Source organism: Bubalus kerabau, chromosome 4 (genome assembly GCF_029407905.1).
Source record: "Bubalus kerabau isolate K-KA32 ecotype Philippines breed swamp buffalo chromosome 4, PCC_UOA_SB_1v2, whole genome shotgun sequence".
NCBI classification, from domain to species: domain Eukaryota; kingdom Metazoa; phylum Chordata; class Mammalia; order Artiodactyla; family Bovidae; genus Bubalus; species Bubalus kerabau.
In genome coordinates, this window is record NC_073627.1 from 110782600 (window position 1) to 110804474 (window position 21875).

General features: G+C 41.0%; 1 protein-coding gene across 8 annotated transcripts in view; it reads left to right on the forward strand.

The window, feature by feature from the left end:
- Positions 1-21334, forward strand: part of TJP2 (tight junction protein 2) — a 128952-nt gene extending 107618 nt beyond the window's left edge. For 6 of the 8 annotated variants that reach the window (XM_055578260.1, XM_055578256.1, XM_055578258.1 and 3 more), the window contains 12 exons: positions 1425-1533; positions 2671-2881; positions 3743-3930; positions 4776-4871; positions 5585-5664; positions 6068-6278; positions 13026-13126; positions 14332-14544; positions 15813-15923; positions 17093-17422; positions 18905-18990; positions 20409-21334. In XM_055578260.1, coding sequence (XP_055434235.1) covers positions 1425-1533; positions 2671-2881; positions 3743-3930; positions 4776-4871; positions 5585-5664; positions 6068-6278; positions 13026-13126; positions 14332-14544; positions 15813-15923; positions 17093-17422; positions 18905-18990; positions 20409-20574 — 1902 coding nt within the window. In that variant the 3' untranslated portion in view covers positions 20575-21334. The remainder of the gene's footprint in view (positions 1-1424; positions 1534-2670; positions 2882-3742; positions 3931-4775; positions 4872-5584; positions 5665-6067; positions 6279-13025; positions 13127-14331; positions 14545-15812; positions 15924-17092; positions 17423-18904; positions 18991-20408) is intronic. The other 2 variants (XM_055578254.1, XM_055578259.1) reach the window with 2 other exon arrangements.
- The last annotated feature ends 541 nt before the right edge of the window (positions 21335-21875 follow it).

Consider the following 21875-nt stretch of genomic DNA (forward strand, 5'->3'; position numbering starts at 1 on the left):
ATAGCCATATACGGACACAAATGTAGATCCGCAGATAGCACGCGAGAAAGGATTCAATACCAAAGGTCAAATATCCTTAATTCAGAGACAAAGAGATGGAAATGAGCTATCTTAAATGCTAAATATTGTATCAAAGGAAAAGTTAACACAATTGGTTTAGTAAATTACCGTTTTTAATGTACCAAATATAGTTTTAGTCTCATGCCTGGTTTCACTTTTTTTTTCTTTTCAACATTCTGTTTTTGTATTTATACAGTTATATTTTACACAACAGTAATGCAGTTTAGACACAGCCAGACTGTCTCCAGAATAGTTACAACACAAGCATGACGCAGAATGTGTTGAGAGAAACATTCCCAGAGAGAGCCTAGTTAGTGACAACTCCAAGTCCCCGTGTCTACCTACACTTCGAAAAGGGATAGCTCGGTTCATCTCCCCACATTGAAAACTTCCATGAAGAAAAAATGTTTTCACTTCATTGTAAATTCCAACCTTAATTAAATTAGGCTCAATTAATTATTGTTTTCAGTAGTAAGGCATTACTCTTTGATTAAAAGATTCTACAAGTCTTCAGTGATTGAAGAAAATATTTCAGAGAAATTCTATATCTTCACTTCTGTAATACCTTTTTAAAACATAAGGTACTTTAAAATCATTTTTGCTTTTTACTTGTATTTCTGTTTTAAAATGGTTTTCAAGGTACAGAGCAAAGATGTCAAAATGTCTTTTTCTTTGTACCATTTTTGAGTTTTACTCTTTCTAACTTGTCTTCCAAAAGCTATTTACAGTGTACCCTACTTGATCAGCGGTGGATAAACATGGGCTTTTTACCCATTGTGTGGCAGAAGCTTAAATGTAAAAGCCTATACATTAGGATGGTCTACCATGTAAAACTAAGGCTCTTCAATTTCAGATGATAGAAGCTATAAGAAAAAGGTGGATTTGGGCAGAATCCTTATTTGCAGGCTTCTATTTGAACTAATTTAAAAAGTAGTAATGCCTTAAGCTGAGCCAGCATGCTCACTCGCCATAGATCTCACCACTTCCTGTTGAATTCTAGTTATTGGATTCATAATGGTACATTACCTCGCTGGCCACCTGCGCAGGAGACTCAAAGAAGAGAGGGAGACTGACACACTCCTAGAAATCCTCACCCGATCCAGTGACGAGTCTTTGGTGGAATGACACATTCCTGAGGGGTGGTGGGCAGTGTGGGGAACAGGAGGGTGTGGCGGTGCCCACAGTCCAGGCGGGGTGCTTGGCGGGCCTCAGCAGGGCACCAAGGGCTTCTTGTGGGGCCCTGATGTATGCGTCTGTACATAGGCAGGTCCTGATGAAAACAGATCAGAAGCTCAGGGAGCACCTTTTAAGAAACACCTTCTTATTTTCTCTTGCCTTTTTTCTGTTTGCCCCTCCTCTATCAGGTGAACACACAGGATTTCAGAGGACTCGTTCGGGAGGATGCTGTTCTCTACCTGTTAGAAATCCCCAAAGGTGAAACGGTGACCATTTTAGCTCAGAGCCGAGCTGATGGTGAGCAAGTTTGGTTTTGAGTTCAGTGGGCAGTAGGGGAGGGAGGTAGCTTGGGACCAGAATAGGCAAATCTGAGTGTTAAAAAATTGACCTAACTCTAGGTCATAGATATGTGGAAAGAATTTGGGTGGCATTTAACTTCCTACAGAAATGCTTTCTCTGCACCCACTGAAAGAACTTTACTAGTTGTGTGATTTTGGAATAAAACTGCTTTTCTGGACAGGGATCGTTCCTTAATTACTGCCTGAAGTTATGATTGAGGTTTTCCGTATGACAGATGCAGAGGCCACACCTGCAGGTCAGCCCGCATATTAACCCTTATCAGTCTGACAAGTTGATTTACCTGTCCAGGTCTTTTTGTCATCTGTAAAATGGAAGTTAATAGAATCTTCTTGTCTGCTTCAGAGGGTTCATTGGCACCTGTATTAGTCAGGGTTCTCCAGACAAAATGGCACACAGAGAAAGAGCTGCTTATTATGAGGACTTGGCACATATGTTCATGGTACCTGGCAAGTCCCAAAATCTGCAGGGTGAGCTGGTGAGGTGGAGACCCCAAGAGAGCTGATGGTTTACTTCCAGTCCAAGTCCAGAGGCTTGAGAACCAAGAGAGCTGATTGTGTAGTTGTTGTCCAAAGGTGGACTGGCTCAAGATCCAGGAAGAGCCAGTGTATCTGAGTCTGCAAGCAGGAAAAAAGCTCATGTCACACCTTGAAAGCAAAAAGAATTCATTATCTCTTACTCAGAGAAAGATTTACCTTTCTGTTCTGTTCAAACGTTCAACAGACTAGCTGAAGCCACCCACATGAGGGAGGGCAGTCTGCTTTACTCAGTCTATGTGTTACTGTTAGCTCATCCAGAAACACCCCCAACAGACACAGTCAGAATAATGTTTGACCAAATACTGTGCATCGCATGGCCTGTTGATACAGAAAATTAACAATCACAGCAAAAGTCATGAACTTAGTTACTTGTCCTTCTTCCTGTTTGAGCTATGGTTACCGTGGGGCCTGTGTGCTGAGTTCACTAAATGAGTGGAAGGTAAAGAGGGTGATCAGAGCTCAGAGAACCCAATAACCGCTCCAGGAAAGACCCCTGGCCAGGCTGAGCACCGCATGAAACGATGCTTTTGTCTTTCAGTGTATAGAGACATACTGGCTTGTGGCAGAGGGGATTCATTTTTTATAAGAAGCCACTTTGAATGTGAGAAGGAAACTCCACAGAGCCTGGCCTTCACCAGAGGGGAGGTCTTCCGTGTGGTAGATACACTCTATGATGGCAAACTGGGCCACTGGCTGGCTGTGAGGATCGGGAACGAACTGGAGAAAGGCTTAATCCCCAACAAAAGCAGGTATCTGAGACCACACGATTCCACACGACCCCCTAAGATTCCCCCCTACACATAAACAACACCCCCACGTAAAGGAAGCCCCATATGACTTCGTCCTTTGCCATCATGACCTCTCCCCTCATCTGCTTCTCATTTATGAAGAGACCTGGGAGAGATGGTGAGTTTGGTTCCAAACCACCACAATGAAACAAATATTGTAATGAAGCAAGGCACACAATTTTTTTGGTTTCCCGGTGCATATAGGAGTTATGTTTATATTATACTATTAAGTCTATTAATTGTACAGTAGCATTATGTCTATTAAAAAACAAGGTATATACCCTAATTAAAAATACTTTAGTGTCCCAAAATGCTAACCATCTTCTGAACCTTCCATGATTCATAGTGCTTTTTGCTGGTGGAGAGTTTGAAATTTTGAGAGAAACTGTGACACAGAGGCACAAAGCGAGTGGATGCTGCTGGGAATAGACCAGCAGCACCAATAGACTTGCTTGATGCAGAGTTGCCATATATCTTTATAATTTGTAAAAAAAAAAAAAAAAAAAAAATGTAGTGTCTGCAGAGTATGATAAAGCAGAGTAAGACAGGGCATGTCTGTACACCAGCCTAAGCAGAACAAGCCATGTCAGCATGTTTATATTACTGAGCTACTTCTGGTAGATTTCATGTGCACCCAGCTTTTCTCTGCCTCCATCCGGATGAGAAAGCACCTGTGTTTCTTACTCCTGGCATTGCTCATTGTCACTCTGCCTCTTCTCTGATCCAAGTCCATAAGTGAGAGTGACTGGATTTAGTTAGTGACTCTCACATTTGCGCATTTCCTGACTTCAGAACTTTACTTCCCCTGGCTTCTTCTCTCAGAGCGGAACAAATGGCCAGCGTTCAGAATGCCCAGAGAGACACCACCGGGGACAGGGCAGACTTCTGGAGGATGCGTGGCCAGAGATCAGGTGTGAAGAAGAACCTACGGAAGAGTCGGGAGGACCTGACCGCCGCCGTGACAGTCAGCACCAAGTTCCCAGCCTACGAGAGGGTTTTGCTTCGAGAAGGTGAGGGATCCATGTGGGCCAGGAAATGATCTGACTGGGCTCAGAGCCAGTTTTTCTTCCTTTTTAAACTTTAATGGTCATGTTCCAATTTATCTATATCACTTAGGCCAAGTGAGCTGACAGTTGGAGTCATATTTTCAGCATGGAATAAGACTTAGAAAAAACTGAACTGTGCAAACTTGTATTTCTACAACCTTTGTTATTTTTTATTTTAATACTATCATTCAGAAGTTTTTATATATTCTATAGAGCAAAGTTTAGTAATAGTGAGGGGAATGAACCAAAATAAAAGAGAGAGCTTTTATTCTTCAGAAAAGAGCTGGGCTGAATTGGAGATGGAAGAACACACAGTTTCTTTTATTTGGTTGTGTTATCAATGTGTGTGCTCAGTTGTTCAGTCATGTCTGACTCTGTATCCTGCCAGGCTCCTCTGTCTATGGTATTCTCTGGGCAAGAATACTGGAATGGGTTGCCATTTCCTTCTCCAGGGGATATTCCCAACCCAAGAATCAAACTCGGCTCTTCTGTGTCTCCTGCATTGGCAGGTAGATTCGTTACCACGAGCACCACCTGGGAAGTCCACTATTTTGTTATCAATACTCTGTAAAATACTTTTGTTTCTTAACAGCTAAAGACTTGGAGGTGTCTTCATGGCTTTTCTTTTTTGTTAATTGAAGTATAGTTGCTGTATAATATTATGTATAAAATTACAGGTGTACAGTCTTTAAAGATTATACTTCATTTGTAGTTATTATAAAATATTGGCCATATTCCTCATTTTATAAAATATATCCTTCTAGCTTATTTTACATCTAATTTCATGGCTTTTTCTTTTCTCATTTCAGCTGGTTTCAAGAGACCTGTTGTCTTATTCGGCCCCATAGCAGATATAGCCCTGGAGAAGTTGGCAAATGACTTGCCTGACCTGTTCCAAACTGCTAGTAAGTCTGTCAGTGATACTTTTTCCTCCCTCAACTTTTATTTAGGAAAATCTCTAACCTGAAGAACAAATAATAAACACCCACATACCCTTCCCCTGGAATCACTTGTCACCAGGTAACATTTGCCATCTATATTCGTCCCCCATAGACACACACATATACACACACACTTTTTATAGTTTCGCTGACATATTTGAAAGTTTAAGTTGTAGGCATTATAACACTTCCTACCTCTGTGAATCTCCTAATTCTCCTCCTGTACAACCATAATACCATTATCACAACCAGGAAATTTAACATGGATACAATAATGTTATTTTGTATATAGTCCCTTTTTCAAATTTTATCAGTTATCCCAATTATGCCTTTCAAGGTAATTACTGTTGTTTCTTTAAGTTCAGAATGCAGTACTTTTGATTTTTATCTTTTCTGATCTTCTCCTTTTTCTAAAGTATTTTGTGGCATGATATTTTGAACAGTCCAAGCCATTTGTCTCATAGGATGCTCCTGTTGGCCTGGTCTGTTTCCCTTGGTTAGATTTTGGTGAAACAGGTAGTCTTAGTCCTTCCCATTGCCTCTTATTAGGAGACAATGAATGTCAGGTTTCTTGTCCCAGTTGATGCTAGGAGGGTGGTACTTGGTTGTCACTGATTTCTAAAATTTTATTCATTCCCCCCCTCCCTGCTCCCTGCTTTATTTTTTTTCCTTTGCAGAAACGGAACCAAGAGACGCAGGATCTGAGAAATCCACTGGGGTGGTGCGGTTAAATACCGTGAGACAAATTATTGAACAGGTAAGAAAAGTCACCTGAAGGCCACGCTGTTGGAAAGAATAGGGTCATGGTTTGCTGCAGTGTTTTTAAGAATAGAGTCTGTATTTTAATAATTATTAAATGTTAGTAAGCTGAATATAAATGTAAGCTGTTTCATTGTGTGACAATCAGTTGATGTTCTGTGAACCAATGTATTGATTCTCTTGGAGTTTGAGCATTATACCAAAAACTTGTTAATTGATTTTCTCAGAACTTCTCATAGATTGGTAATATTAAAGTGGACCTAATGTGAAGGGAAACGTTTTCAGCTTTGTGATTTACGTGGACACATTTTATCTGATGCAACCTTTACTTATTAACACAAACTCTTTGATGCTATTTGGCTTTTACCCATTTACATCACCTTTTCCCCTGTTTCTAACAGGACAAGCACGCACTCCTGGATGTAACTCCTAAGGCTGTGGACCTGCTGAACTATACTCAGTGGTTCCCGATTGTGATCTTTTTCAACCCAGACTCTAGGCAAGGTGTCAAAACTATGAGACAGAGGTTGAATCCATCATCCAACAAAAGTTCTCGGAAGTTATTTGATCAAGCCAACAAGCTTAAAAAAACTTGTGCACATCTTTTCACAGGTAAGTGAAATGTAAAATGTACTCTTTGCTCAAAAGTAAGGAATGAGGAACTGTAGGATGGAAGGAATAGGAAAATAATCTGAATGGAAAATAGTTATCTGAAATTCTGTTTATGACTCCTCAAAAAGGAACTAATCCTATAAAGTGAGTATACGAGACTTATGGTGTTTGTATATTTAACTTTGTAAGTTTGACTGTTTGAACATGATCATAAAGATCCATAATACACAATACTTGGTCATTTTGATGAGGTTCAAATTTTGGGGTGGGACTACAAGGCTAGTGATTAAGCCTGGCATAGCACCGAGTACGCATGTCTGGCATGGGCTGTGTCATTCTTCTCTTCTTACCATCCATGCGTACGCTGACTTACAAGGTGATAGGCACTTGGTTTCATTATTTTAAAATGTCTCTGAAATAGCCTGGACTATTCTGGGTATTAGATGATATTAAGAATTTATTACTCCTGTTTTTAAGGTGAAAATGATATTGTGATTATGTTCGGTTTTTTTTTTTTTTAGAAGTTCTCATTTTTAGGCATATATGGTAAATAAGAGTATTTATGGATGACCTAATATCGTGTCTGGGATTTGCTTAAATAATCTTCCGTGAGGAGAGTTAGTGTGGCTATAGACCAGACTGGCCAAGAGTTGATAGTTGTTGAAGCTGGGTGATGCATTCATGATGTATATTCTTCTCTCCACTTTTGTATGTCTAAAGTTTTCCATAATAGGATATTTTTTAAAATTCCTGAAATGAAGACCTACTGCTGCTATTATTCATGAAAGTAAAATGATTTAAGAATGTGACCTTTTTAGTAACTGGCTGTGTGCACTGCCTAAAAAAAACAACTAGTTCTGTGAATGTGGTATAATTAAGGGTTTAAAAGGGTTGCATGAAGTTTTTGGTCATGCAGTTTTATGGAAGCCACATGGAGCAATTGTGTGGATATAATTAATATCCTTAGGAGAATGATAGCTCTGTGAGTTCGGGCTTCCCTTATAGCTCAGTTGGGAAAGAATCTGCCTGCAATGCAGGAGACCTGCGTTTGATTCCTGGGTCGGGAAGATCCCCTGAAGAAGGAAATGGCAACCCACTCCAGTATTCTTGCCTGGAGAATCTCATGGACAAGGGAGCCTGGTGGGCTGCAGTCCATGGGGTCAAAAGAGTCAGACACAACTTAGCAACTAAACTGAGTTCAGCACCAGTCATCATCAACCTATGCCACTTTTAACTTATCTGACACTGGGAAGGGAAGGGAAGGGGAGAGTGTGAATGAATGTCTACATTAGACCCTTGTTTTATTGTTACTGGCTTTTCTTATTAAAGAGTGAGATGACGACTTACCACTATGGTGAAGTGCTCTAACTGAGAGGTCATGTAGCCAAAGGCAAAGAAGGAAGTGGTGCTTCATAAACTGGATTCTTGTGAATGTAGTCAAGAGTAAGCTTGTGTTTTTGGCATGTTCATATGTGATCTTTCCTTTGTTTTACTACTACTACTGTAATTAATATTATCATTACTGTTTTTATTATAGCAATAGCTAACAGTGGTACAGCCTTTCACGGGTCCTGTCTTATTAGACCATAGGAAAGGCCAGGTGATTTCTGCATGGTCACACATTAGTGTATGGCCGAGCCCAGACTAACACTGTGGTGTCTCTGACTGTGTGTCCAATATTCTATATACTTCACAGCACAGACGTATTATCCTAATGCTGAATGGGGTCTTATGTTGCCATTCCTCCATTTAACAGATAATTCATTGAATTTGAGGTCCATGTGATTGTGACTGATGTTAAATCTATGCCCACTTCATTTCTCCCCACCTCCTTACTTTTGTGTAAGTCCATTGAATGGCTAGGAGTGTCCCTCAGAGAGTTGAGTTTGGGATTCATGTGAGGATCTGAGATAGCATCCAGGGAAATAATAAGTTGTAGAGGAAGAGCCAGGCTGAGGGAGGCTAGATGCTGGCCACTTCATTGGTCTGCCTTTGAGTCAGCTTCATTTGCTGACTCAGTCTTCAGGATGGGTAGAGCAGGGTGCTGAGTAACTTAAAAAAGGATGGCCCTTTCTGGCCTTTTCCAGACTGCTTAGTTTAACTCTTGAAACTCCGTGGATGGCTCCACTGAGCACTTTATATGCCCTGTGTCTCAACCTGGCCAGGTTGTGACTTGATGGTGTATGCCAAGGCCAGAATCCAGAGTTGTTGGTTTTTTTTTTTAATGACTTTAAATTAACAGCATTTATGGCCTTTAAATGAATTAATAGGGGCTTCCCAGGTGGTGCCAGTGGTAAAGAATCTGCCTGCTAATGCAGGAAATGCAAGAGATGCAAGTTTGATCCCTGGGTCAGGAAGATTCCCCTGGAGGAGGAAATGGCAACCTGCTCCAGTATTCATGCCTGAGAAATCCCATGAACAGAGGAGCCTGGTAGGCTACAGTCCATGGGGTCACAAAGAGTTGGACACAACTGAGCTACTAACAGAACAACAACTAAGCAACAAAAATCAGATTTACATCAATGACAATAGTCATCAAGCAATGCCCTCACACACACAATGAATTAATAAGTGGGGAAAAATAGAGCTACTGTGATGAACAGTAACTCAAAATCAAGGCTTATGTTGCAGGTGGATTAACTCAATGAATATCTTTCTTTTTTCCTTGTTGCACAGTAACGAGAAAATCCCATTTTCCGTAGATGAGTATTTAAATTTGACAGTATTAAAATGACTCTCCTAAAAATAAAATAAAATAAAATGACTCTCCTGGAAGTTACTATGTATAAAAGTGATTGAGTAGGAGAACTGAAGATCTGTACAGTGTCATGATAAATTGTTAGTATTTCAGATGTAGGACAAATCAGGGCTTAGTATGATATTAATAGTAGCTGGTTACAAGAAAAACTAGCATTGCTAGTTTTTGTTGATTTACTTTTTTTGTGCTGTTATGCTTAATATTATGTCTTGCTCATTTTTGAAAGGTATAAATTATTTTGTCTTTTGTTTTTTAACATATATCCATTACTATTTTTACAATATAATCAAATACCTTTTACCTAAAAAATAAAAATTAAAAAAATTAAAGCAAAATGACTCTTCTTGCACATTCAGGGTACTTCTCAGTAATGCACAGATGACAAGGGAAACATTATTCTGAGATTTGCCCAAAAGCAAGTTAACTTGTCAATGTAAATTAAAATGTTAGGCTTCCCAACCTTCCCCCATCACTTTAAAAATGTTACTGTAGAATAATACATTTTGCATGCACATGTTACAAAAATTATTTTTTAAAACATGAAGTTTACATTACATATTTTCTTGGAGTTGTTGAACATGTTTTGCTGAAGCACTCAGTTTGTGATTTAAAGACCACAGAAATGGAATTGTAGACTTAGAGATCCATGCAGAGCCATCCTTTGTGTGAAATTGTGGGATTTTTAAAGTACCACAGGATGGTCCAGCACTTTTCTCAGTTTCCCAGATTTCATTAATGTGAAATTTGTAACTTACAGATCATTAGTTTAATTACATTAATTTACAATCAATGTACAGTGCAGTCCTAAGACTTTGGAAATACTGAATAAATGCTATTCATTAGTGATACTATTTTATACTTTTTCAAAATCTTTAATTGTTACATATTGTAAACATTTTTCATTTCCATAATACAGTGTTTGAGAAAGCCTAGTGGGGAGGAGTGAATCTTGTACCAGTTAAAAATACCCAAACTGCACTAGGCAGTTTTTGATTTCCCGAGGATATGTAGGGACACTGAGGACCACAGGAAGCAGATGGAAGTTGCCACTGTCCCTGGCTGGGCACCTTGGTTGATGCCTGTCCATTTAGAGTCCTTCTAAATGGTAGCCCTGAATAGCATTTTTGAAATTTAATTTATATACCCTATAATTCACCCGACTTAAGCATGCAGTTCAGTAGTTTTTAGTATATTCAGAGATGTATAGCCGTCACCACCACCAATCTGGAACTGCTCTATCGCCCTGAGGAGAAGCCTCCTCCCGTTACAGTCACTTCTGACTCCTCACCCTCCAGCCTCCCGTGCGCCTTTGTCACCTTGTGCTGTTGCTCTCGTGCTTCCCAGCCTCCTTGGTTGTGGAAGGAGAAGTAGCGCCGAGGGCACCCGTGCCTGGGCTGCCAATGAATGCCCTCAGAAGGCCAGGACTCCCGGCCGTGATGGAGGCTGAAGGAAGCTCCTTCCAGTATTTCACCTTCTGGAGTTTGAGAGATGTATTTAGTCTGTCCAAGGAAGCATGAGTTTAATCCAGAGGTTGGAAATGACAGGAGTTAACCTAATGGCTTGTAGTCAAAGAATCTGAGAAACCTAAAGAGCAAAAGTCAACAGTAAACCAAAGGAACTTGATTCTAAGAGAAAGGAGGGCACCATCATGGCTGTGCTCCCACCTCTTAAAGAGAGGTAAAGTGCATGATCTGAATGCCACCAACTCAGTTAGAAATTACTGTTTTTTCTTTTTTTCCATGCACTAGACTTCAGTATGAATTCAGTTAGAGGCTTCTGGCTTGTTTCATTTTATCAGGGGGCATGAACATACTTTCTGCATTTCACAAATGGCCCTTTTAATTTTAGATTTTCCTCCTGATAAATACAAACTTTACTCATCTTAGACTACTTCTGCATAAAGCTCAAAAAGGTAGTTGGACATTCTGTGTACATTTAGTGGAGATCACTCATTTTGTCCCTGGGGTGCCCAATGTCACTTCTGTTACCAAGAGGATAGTAATCTTTACAAGGTACTGTGGTAAGGCTTCCCAGATGGCGCTGGTGGTAAAGAACTGGCCTGCCAATGTACGAGATGCTGGCGATGTAAGTTTGATCCCTGGGTTGGGAATGAACCCACTCCAGTATTCTTGCCCGGAGAAGTCCATGGACAGAGAAGTCTGGCAGACTGCAGTCCATGGGGTTACAAAGAGTCGAACACTACTAAGCGACTAACGCACATACGGTAAGGGTACAAAAGTTAAAGGAAACAAGGTTGATTTTCTTTTAGTTGTCCAAGGTATCGGTTTATTCTAATACTATAAATAATTAATAGCCCAGGAAATTGTCAGCTTGTTCAGGATTTTCCAAGGTCAACGTTGGGACTTTTTAAAGGAAAGAATGCTGTATGTTACTGGGAAGAAAATCTTGAAGCAAAATTGCTTACAGAATTTGCTTTCTGGTTCTTTGGAGTTATTTATAGAGAAGTATGCAGACTTCAAGATAGGTGGAGCAGGCTGCCCAACAACTTTCAGCGACAAGATCCAGTTTTCTTTTGGGTGACACATAATGGGCTTAATAATAGGCCATGATGATATAGCTCTAAAAAGTACTGATTTACCTGGAGTTTGATCATTTTTGGTCCAAAGTATTGCTGAAAAATGATCACATGTATTTTACTGGTTGGTATTTTATCCTGGTGCTCCAAATTCATGTTTCAGATGGGCTGAGTCACGCAGTGGCTGAAGCCATAAGCTCTAAAAGCAGACTTCTGAGTTTGCATCCAGGCTTTTCCACTTGCTTGGTGTGAGGCCTTAGACTAGTTACTTTCACTGCTGTGTCTCAGTTTTTTATCTATAGAATGGGGATGATAGCAACACCCACCTTGCAAGGTTTGTTTAAGCATAAAATGAACTAATCCATGTAACGTATTTAGGAAAGTGCTTGGTCAGTCCTAGTAAGTGCTGTTACGTAGGAAGCATTTTGTTCAGAATAGAAAATGTATGTCCCGTGAATACACACACCTGTAGAGTTTGGTTAGTCTGTATCTATATTCTGAAATGTTTAAGCCTATCAAAATGACATACATTTAGTTTTTTATTGGAGATAAACAGTACATTGGTATATATTTTTCTTTTACTGTTCATGTCTATATATTGATTTTTTAAATATGTACTTTTATATTTTATTTAGATGAGTTATTGTTGCCCCTGAAAGCACACTCTTTAAAAATGTATTTTTTAAATTTATTTTTTAATTGGAAGAAAATTGCTTTACAGTGTTGAGTTGGTTTCTGCCATACAACATGAATCAGTTATGATTTTATATATATATATGTGTGTATACACACACACACACACACACACACTGTCCCTCTTGATCCTTCTTCCCCCTTTCCTATCCCACCTGCTCTAGGTCATCAGAGTGCCATGCTGGGCTCCCTATGTCACAGAGCAGCTTCTCCCTAGCTATCTGTTTTACACATGATAGTGTATATATGTCTATGCTACTTTCTCAATTCATCCTACCCTCTTCTTCCCCTCCTGTGTTGACAAGTCTGTTCTTTACATCTGCGTCACCATTCCTTCCTTGCAAATAGGTTCATCAGTACTATTTTTCTAGATTCCGTATACATGCGTTAATATGTGATATTTGTTCTTCTCTCTCTGACTTACTTCACCCTGTATAACAGGCTCTAGGTTGATCCACCTTACTACAACTGACTCAAATTCATCTCTTAAAAACATATTTTTTAAAGGTAGCTTTTCTGAAAAATAAACATAAATCCATTTTTAGTTTTATGAGATCCACCTATAATGCAGACTTCAACAGATAGATGGTAATAGCTTTAATTATATTCAATTGAAAGAATAGTGTTCAAATATGTGCCAGCTTTCTCTTCCATTTGCTAAAGTTTTAATTGAAATATGACAAGTTAGAGTAAGTTATGTCCAATAAGTTTTCTAATAAACGTGAAATTGAGGCACACCTTTTGGTTTACATTTCTGTAGCCACAATCAACCTCAATTCAGCCAACGACAGCTGGTTTGGCAGCTTGAAAGACACGATTCAGCATCAGCAAGGCGAAGCAGTCTGGGTCTCTGAAGGAAAGGTAGGCGACACAGATGCTCTGCTGTGAGGTGAGAGTCTGTGGTCTGAATTTTTTTCTCAAGAGGGTAGTGAATGTAGTAAAACCATGCACATTTCGAGTAATCTCAACATTATGCTTCAATTGTTCAAAAATTTGTAAATTCTCTGGAAAAGTAACAAAACGAAGGGACTTTTACAAGAAAAGCAGAATGGGATATATGCAGCCCTACATTCACTTCCCTTTTGCTTTTAATGTAGTAACTAGTGTTGTCCTCCAAGCACACTAATCAGAGCTTACAAGACCTTGTGCTGAACTCCACAGCTTATTACCAAGGACCTGGGGAACCCAGAGTGGAGATGAGGGGTTAGGTTGAGGGCGTGGAGAACATAGTTAAAAATTAATAGAAGGAAGAAAAGCTAATGGAATTGGAATTGTTGTGTTAGAAAGAAGGTTGGCAGAGGATGAGTTCTAGGGTTTTGAGTAGGTGATGAGAGAGCGCTAGAATCTGGTACAGGCTCCTAACCTTGGCTCACTTCTCATCTGTGGAGGAAGTTCTCACACAGCCCTACTGCAGGAAGGAAGCAGAGAAATTATAGAATTCCCTGTGGTACTAGGAGCCCTTGGTGCTGGTATTCTGTGGTCCAGCTGAATTGAGGTCGTTTGTGAGACATTCAAGGTATGATTTTGTTGCCTAAGTGCCTCTGTTACCAGTTAATGGTTGAGTCCTAGCCCCGCCCTTGAGGAACTGCATGTTCAGTCAGAGTATCTAGCGTGTACTGACTGCTTATGCCCACTGCGGCTCTGTGTTAGCCTCCGTGGTGAGAACAGGCTGAGCATGATGGAGCTTCTGCCTTCAAGGATCTGAGAATCTCATGGGTGAGTGGAGAGGCATACAGCTCCAGACAGCATGCACTTATCCCTGGGAGACCAGGTCAACAGAAAAAACTGGAGGGGAGCCAGATTCTGGAAGAAAAGCGCACAATGTGAGGAAGCTTGATGGATGGTGGCAAGGAGAGATAGGGTGGAGGGTTTCTAATTTAAGTCTCGACACAGAAATTTACATAGTCATTTAAAGCCAAGTGATTTCAGGAAGATAAAGGTGAACTTCCTTTTCTCCAACAAGTCAAGGTTTCAGTCCCTTGGCTGTGCCCTTGGGAATTTTCTTGAGTCCTCACTCCCAGGAGCCATGTCAGATCCCACTGACCCTCCGAAACAAATTCCTCTAGATGGAAGGGATGGATGATGATCCCGAAGACCGCATGTCCTACTTAACCGCCATGGGCGCGGACTATCTGAGTTGTGACAGCCGCCTCATCAGTGACTTTGAAGACACCGACGGTGAAGGAGGCGCCTACACTGACAATGAGCTGGATGAGCCAGCTGAGGAGCCGCTGGTGTCTTCCATCACCCGCTCCTCGGAGCCGGTGCAGCATGAGGAGGTGAGGCGAGGCAGGCCTGGGCAGGAACAGGAGGTTCTGGTGTTTCACGCGAATTGCTCTGGCCAACAGCTCGTTCAGGGTGCTGAGGCAGGTATTCCTAAGGGTTGGAGTGGTTGATGTCTAGGGAGCCTCTCATTCCAAGCTAATGCCTGTGTGATTGTGGATATGGTCCAGAGGGGAGTGGGACAGGAACCAAGTGCTGGAAGAGGTTGAGTGATCAGCACTCACCCTACAGATGCCCCTGGGCATGATGTCATGATGTGAGACCAGCTGTCCAAATTACCACTGGGGCATTGTTTTTAAATACAATATTGTTGTATTTACTTGTAACCTTTGATTAGGTCTCTCTCTGTACTCTTAGGTATCTGTGCTTTTTCTTCTCCACCCTACCTTTAACCTTTCTAATCTTGCCAAAACTCCTGAGTGTTTCCCCATCAGTTTCCTTCTCTCTTGTATTTCAGTTTTTTAATTGAGTTTATTGATTAATTATATGTCTGATCTCACGTACTATGCATCCACTGGCCAGTGAATAGACTGCTTCTGTGATTCTAGAAATCACATTGCTAGCACTAAGTTAGGACCAGAGCAGTTATTGGTTGCACCTCAGAGGACACTGGGATAATGACCTTTGCAGACAAAATTCTCCATATATTTGGATTTCTGTGGACTTCTCTTCAGCAGTTTAGGTTGTTTCAGTGAATTTTGTTTTTTACAATATAGAAGGACCAAATATGTAAGTTGAAAGGAGGAACAATTCACCATGACAAAAAAAAATTAGTATATACTGTCAGACAAGTCATAAAAAGTAAATTAACTCATGAATGTCTGCAGATACAGTTGAGCTAATGCTTTAAAATGTTAATAGCTGGTGGTCAGGTAGTTAAGACTCCACACTTCCACTTCAGGGGATGTGGGAAACGAGCATGATGGATGCCACATGGTGCGGCCAAAAACGAAAGAAAAAAAAAGAATAAAATACTAACAGCTGTTAGTGACAAAACTTTACAAAAACCTCTTGTTTTCTTACTGTAAAGGGAGAGATGCAGCTAGTTTTGGAAAAAATGTTCCTTAAACACTTGCTAATGGGAGCGTATACCAGGTATCTGCCTTTTCAGTAAAGAAGCACTGGGTCAGTAGCTCAACTTATGCACACTAGGAACCTTAACATCTTAATTCCCACAAGTTCGAAGAACTCCAGCAAAGAAGACCAATGCTCTCTTCTTCCTGCTGGGATATTCTTGTTGTGAATGAACCTTTATGTCTTGTAGAGCATAAGGAAACCCAGCCCAGAGCCACGAGCTCAGATGAGGAGGGCTGCTAGCAGAGATCAACTTAGGGACAATAGCCCGCCCCCGACATTCAAGCCAGAGCCGCCCAAGGTACGTGGCTGGGAAGCCCAGGATGGGAAGGAGGAAGAAACACATTGAGCTCACCTGGAGCTCCAGCGTAGCCAGGGCAGAGCATGCGCAGTCAGATGGCACTGGATTATGGTTTTGACCAACTGGGTTCTCCACTGGAGCCTATCTTCTGGGTGAATCCAAAAAATTAAGAAATGGCAAAAACGTAAAATGGAAAGGCAGTTTTAGAAGAGGGTGCAGTTTTAGGACTGTTAGTGTTTGTTTCCTTTTGTTTTTTATTTGTTTGTTTGTTTATGTAGAAAGAATAAAAGTTGGATGAATACTGCATGCCCGGAATCACCTGTCATAGAATCTGTTTTTCTTCTATCCAATTAAATTTTTCTGCCCACAATCTGATTTAGATGCACATGAAAAAATCCTTCCTGATGACTTGCTAAAGAAAACAATCACCACTGTTGTTTACAATGCCTCTCGTTATGAGGACAGTTTATTTTTTAAGTAAACCATTGTCCAGAAAAAAATCAATGTGAGGACACACGTCATATGATTTTTCACCCTCTCTGAATCACAGCTATAACTGTGGCTTTCCCTTAGAACCCAGTAAAGTTTCTCTTCCTAACTCAGTGCTTTAGATAGGAAGAAAGTAATAACTCATTGTGAGCTCTTAGAGGTAATTGGTGACCTAATAATATAGACGAGTGAAAGTTTACAAGTGGCCTAGGATGGAAGTATGAAGACAAAGTGGCCATCAGCATGATATTCTCCCTTACCTCTCCCCACCCCAAGTCTCCTCACTTCTGGGTGGACCTCTGGGCCAAGGCACGTCCCCTCAGCATGGTGTGAACTCAGGAGCCACTCTTCCATCCTGAAGCCTGACTTGTTCTGAGGTCCTCTCTAAGATTCAAATCTCCTCTAGGACAGAGTTAGGTCTGATCCACCTCTAGCACTTACAGGCCTCCCAGCACCCTCTTGGTTTCCTCAAGCACTTAATACTCTTCTGTAAGGAGTGAGGTAGGGCTTTGGATGCCAGATCTTGGCCATGTACCTTGTCGTATTTGATTCCTTGTTGGAGTGGAATTTGTTGACCACCTTTGGAAACTGATCAGGAAATGGAGTGTATTAAATCACTAATAGAGATTTGAAAATAAACGGAAAGCTCAAGGTTAAAACTATGTCATTGCTCTCTGCAGGCCAAAACCCAAAACAGAGAAGAATCTTTTGACTTCTCCAGATCTTATGAATACAAGTCAAACCCCTCAGCCGCTGCTGGTAACGAAATTCCAGGGGCATCTACCAAAGGTTGTCCTCCTCCTATTGCAGCGAAACCCACTTTTGGACGGCCTGTACTGAAGCCCTCCACTCCCGTCCCTCCCCCAGAGAGTGAGGAGACCGGAGAGGGCAGTGAGGAGCAGCACAATGCTCCCAAATCTGTCCTGGGCAAAGTAAAAATATTTGAGAAGATGGATCACAAGGCAAAGTTACAGAGAATGCAAGAGCTCCAAGAAGCACAGAATGCAAGGGTAATTGTTTTCAATCACTGGGTCATGTTAGTGTGTCAACAGTAAGAATTTTAAAGCAGTTGCATTGCAGTGTAGTGATTTACAGTCCTTTTGCCACTGCCGCAAACATGAAAGGGTGTGTTGATGTGCGTGGTACAAAGGCACATGCTATGGGTGTGTCATTTTCAGATTGCCAGCTGTTAGCACATCCCTTTTTCTTCCAGTCAAGAAAACCTGACTTTGCAGGTGAATAGGATTCTGCTCTTTGTGCTTCAGAACTTTATATTGGGTTCTGGAATAGGAAAGCGTGACAAGAGAATCTGTGGCCTCTTCAACATTGTTTTTCACTGTAACATTTGTTAAGTAAAGGTTTCTGGAGCGTTTCGGCCCAGTGGTTATGGGAGTTTTCTTCATTTAAATTTGTCACAATTGCAGTGCTTCTGAGCCTTTTTCTTTTTTAGAGGGGGAAGGTAGGGAAAAAGAAGGATTTATTACCTGCAGCAAGTAAGGAGAACACAAGGGATCTTTTCCCAAAGCAGTCTCTGAACTGCGAATTCAGGGAGGTTTAAGACTAAGGCTATGTGCATGTTCATAAGGGGGCTTGAGCAGAGAAGACTTCAGCATGGAATTGGAACAGAGGTTGACAGAGTCCAGGCTGTAGTTGATTGAAGTCAGGAGGGTCCACATAATTCCATCCTCCAACTGGGAGGGGGCCTTAGTTCCTGGTGTCAGGACTTATTGGAACTCAGGTTCTTTATGTCTTATTGCAGAAAGAATTCAGTGAGAGACAAAGTAATTAGTAACAAAGTGGATGTATTTAGAGAGATACATTCCACAGACAGAATGCAGTCTGTCTCAAAAGTGTGGCCCTCAAGAGTGGCCCTGGGAGAAGCACACACTTTGGACAGAGTGTGGGCTATCTCAGAAGGCAAGAGATGACCCACACTCTTTTTCTTTTTTGCTTCTTTTGGCAGTAAAATATACACGGAACTTACCATCTTTAACATTTTTAAGTGTTTGGTGGCATTAATATGTTCACATTTTTGTGTAACCATCTCTATCATTGGTCTCTAGAGTTTTGTCATCCTCCCCAACTAAAACTCGGTGTATATTAATTATTCCTCATTTTCCCCTCCTCCAGCCCGTTAACCACTGTTCTGTTTTCTGTCTCTATGAATTTGACAGCTCAGGAGCCTCACAAAAGTGGAATCATACAATATTTGTCTTTTTTGTGGCTGATTTATTTCACTTAGCATAGTGTCCTAAAAGTTCAACCATGTTGTAGCATGTGGCAGACTTTCATTAGTTTTAAACATTTTTCCTATTTGACATTTACCACTAGGCATCACATACAACTCTGGAAACTAGAGGTTTGCTTCTGTTTTTCCTCTTCTTGGCTAAAATGCGATTGGAGAATGGAAGCAGCAGGAAATGAGCAAGCTGACTGGCTAGTCATTCATCCCTTCCCTCTTATTCTTTTTTTTACCCCCGTAATCTCTGCAGATTGAAATTGCTCAGAAGCATCCTGATATCTATGCAGTTCCAATCAAAACACACAAGCTGGACCCTGGCCCACCCCAGTACACAAGGTAAGGGCTGCTCTGAGGGTATAGGTCTAAAAAAGGGGCTTGTGTAGGACTTTGATGCTTAAGAATTTTTTTTTTCACCTACATTTCAAAGTAATAAGAAAGTTTGTTTTTTTATTTCTCCTGGTAAACTGTTTACTTATCAGTCAAATTTAATTATAAAGACCATAGAGTCAAAGTTTTATGGTAGTGTTGATTGCATGCTAAAACTAACATAGTGTTGTTGTTTAGTCGCCCAATCATGTCTGACCCTTTGCGACCCCATGGACTGTAGCCGACTTATCTTTTCTGTCCGTGGAGTTCTCCAGGCAAGAATACTGGAGTGGGTTGCCATTTCCTTCTCCAACACAGTGTAATCACTGACAATCCAAGTCAGTCCCATTAGACCCATTGGAGCCATGTGTGTGCATGCTAAGTCGCTTCAGTCATGTCCAGCTCTTTGCAACCCTATGAACGGTAGCCCACCAGGCTCCTCTGTTCATGGGATTCTCCATGCAAGAATACTGGAGTGGGTTGCCATGCCCTCCTCCAGGGGATCTTTCCCACCCAGGGATCAAACCAACATCCCCTGCAGCTTCTGCATTGCAGGTGGATTCTTTACTCCTGAGCCACCAGGGAAATCCAATTGGAGCCACAGATGCGTTAAATTGTGTTAGGATAGTTCATGAGCAAAATTCCTGGGGTTTAGATGCCAGTTGTTTCATTGTTTATATTTTCTAGTTGTTGGCCAACAAGCTCAGTAATCCTTTTGCGTCACGTAGCAAAGTCAGGCTGTGTGTGAGCTGTGGTCTGAGGGAAAGGGAACATCAGTTGACTGGTGTTGGTAGGATGCCTTCTGTTTAAAGTGCTGCATAAGCAGTAGTGATTATCACAGAGTCTTCCTGTTGAGGTTTTACACTGCATCATTTCTTGCATCCGTGAATAGGAAGCAAAACCACATTTTCTTGCAGCCACTCTGACTGGAAACTAGAGTCTAGTTTTACAGCAATAGAAAACTAGAGGCAAGTTTCTTCTTTACCAATCAAATAGTGGCACAGCTGACCAGGAGGCCCCTGGCAACAGATGGGACTTGGTAGAATTGACCAAAACTGGTGAAGAACTCACTCTGCTTGTGAACTTGTAACCAGTGATCTCAGGAAGGCACCCTCATCGGGCTGGAGGGTTCTTAGGTCAGAGAGTATGTGTCTGTCTTCCCCACTCACTACTTGAGTGGGTATTGGCTTTGACCTGTTATTCCTATCCTCCACTCTGTTATTCCACCACTCTGTGAACTAGGAGCGGGGCCAGGAGTGCCCTGGTTTGTCAGCAGAGTGTGACTCAGGTAAGTCATCTGTCCTGGGCAGTAGTTGCCCACTGCATGCAGCACAGACGGGCAGGGAGGCCTGAGCTTTGGGCTACACGTAACCCTCTCTCTTTGTTAGTTCCAGGCCCCCCGAGCCACAGAAAGGCCCTGCCAGACTTTATCAGGATCCCAGAGGAAGCTATGGCAGTGATGCTGAGGAGGAGGAATACCGGCAGCAGCTGTCAGAACACTCAAGGCGCGGTTATTACGGCCAGCCTTCCCGATACCGGGACACAGAATTATAATGCCCGAGTTTTGACTCCTGTGTGCTCTGTGGCCGTTCCCTCAGAGCAGCATTCCCACCAAACAGGGAGGATGGCTCTTTCCAGTTTCAGCGCACTGTGGCAATGGCAAGGCACCTCCTGGGGAGCCCAGGGGACTGCGTCTGGGGAATTGAGGGCTTTGGGCTCAGAATTAAGAGAAATACTACAGTCTGATACTGTTACCTGCTTCCATGGACCAAAATCTGTATTAATTCTGTTTGCGTATTTTTAACATGTATATTAAGAAATGATAACAATTTTTCCTTATTAATAGCTGCCTTCCAGGACTGTTTCAGTGAGAGACAGAATGTGAAAAAGATAAATAAAAAATACTGTCGGACTCTAAACTCAAAGAAGTATTTTATTACATTTCTTTAAGTGCCTTTGATGAGAAGTGTCTTCAATTTTCTTCCTTTGAAGCTTTATGCAAAGCCATAATGGACTAAAATATTTTGACTAAATTTTTATACCTGTTTCAGAGCTATGGTTTTCTCTGCACTATCATCTTGTTAAGGCATTTGTCTTTGTAATATTTTCCATAAATTCTGACTGTATATTATAATATCTATACTTGGTGGTTTGGCTACCGGTGCAAAATAGCTCAAAGACTGGGAAGTTAATATAGAAATATTTTGTCTGTTTAAAATCATGTGCTCCACAAAAGCAGAAAAATGCATTTCCAAAAATGTGTACATTGACAGCCAGTTTTATAATTTAATAAAAAGGAGGACATTGCAATCAATGAGGTGCTTAGTGGTGAATTTCTATGTTACTTTCTGTGTTAAAGTGCATCTTTTATTTCAGTTACTGATCATGAAAACGAGGACATAATAATTGCAGAATCATAGTATGTGCTGTGACCATTGCTACCTAAATAGATAGTTCTTCTATTGTTGGCCATTTGGATTATTTCCATTTTTTTTCTTTTAATATGAAATGCACCTTTTTATATATAATCCATTTTTATATTAATATATCAATGAGCAGCATTTTAATCCTTTGCAGCAGATAGCTTCTCTGAAATGGAATTACTGAATGAAAGCAGAGGAACATTTTTAAGGCTCTTGGTGTTTATTGCCAAATTGCTTCCTAGAAAAGTTGCATCAACTTATAGTCCTGTATTCACTCTTTAAAGGCTAAAATATGTTTTAAATAAAAAAAAAAATTAGGAATTTAGGCTTGTGTAAATTGGAATTGGAAGTACCTTGAATTTAGGAAAGGAGAAGAGTCTTGGTTCCATTATGGGCTTTTTGTAATATGAATTGACACAGTCAGCACATGTT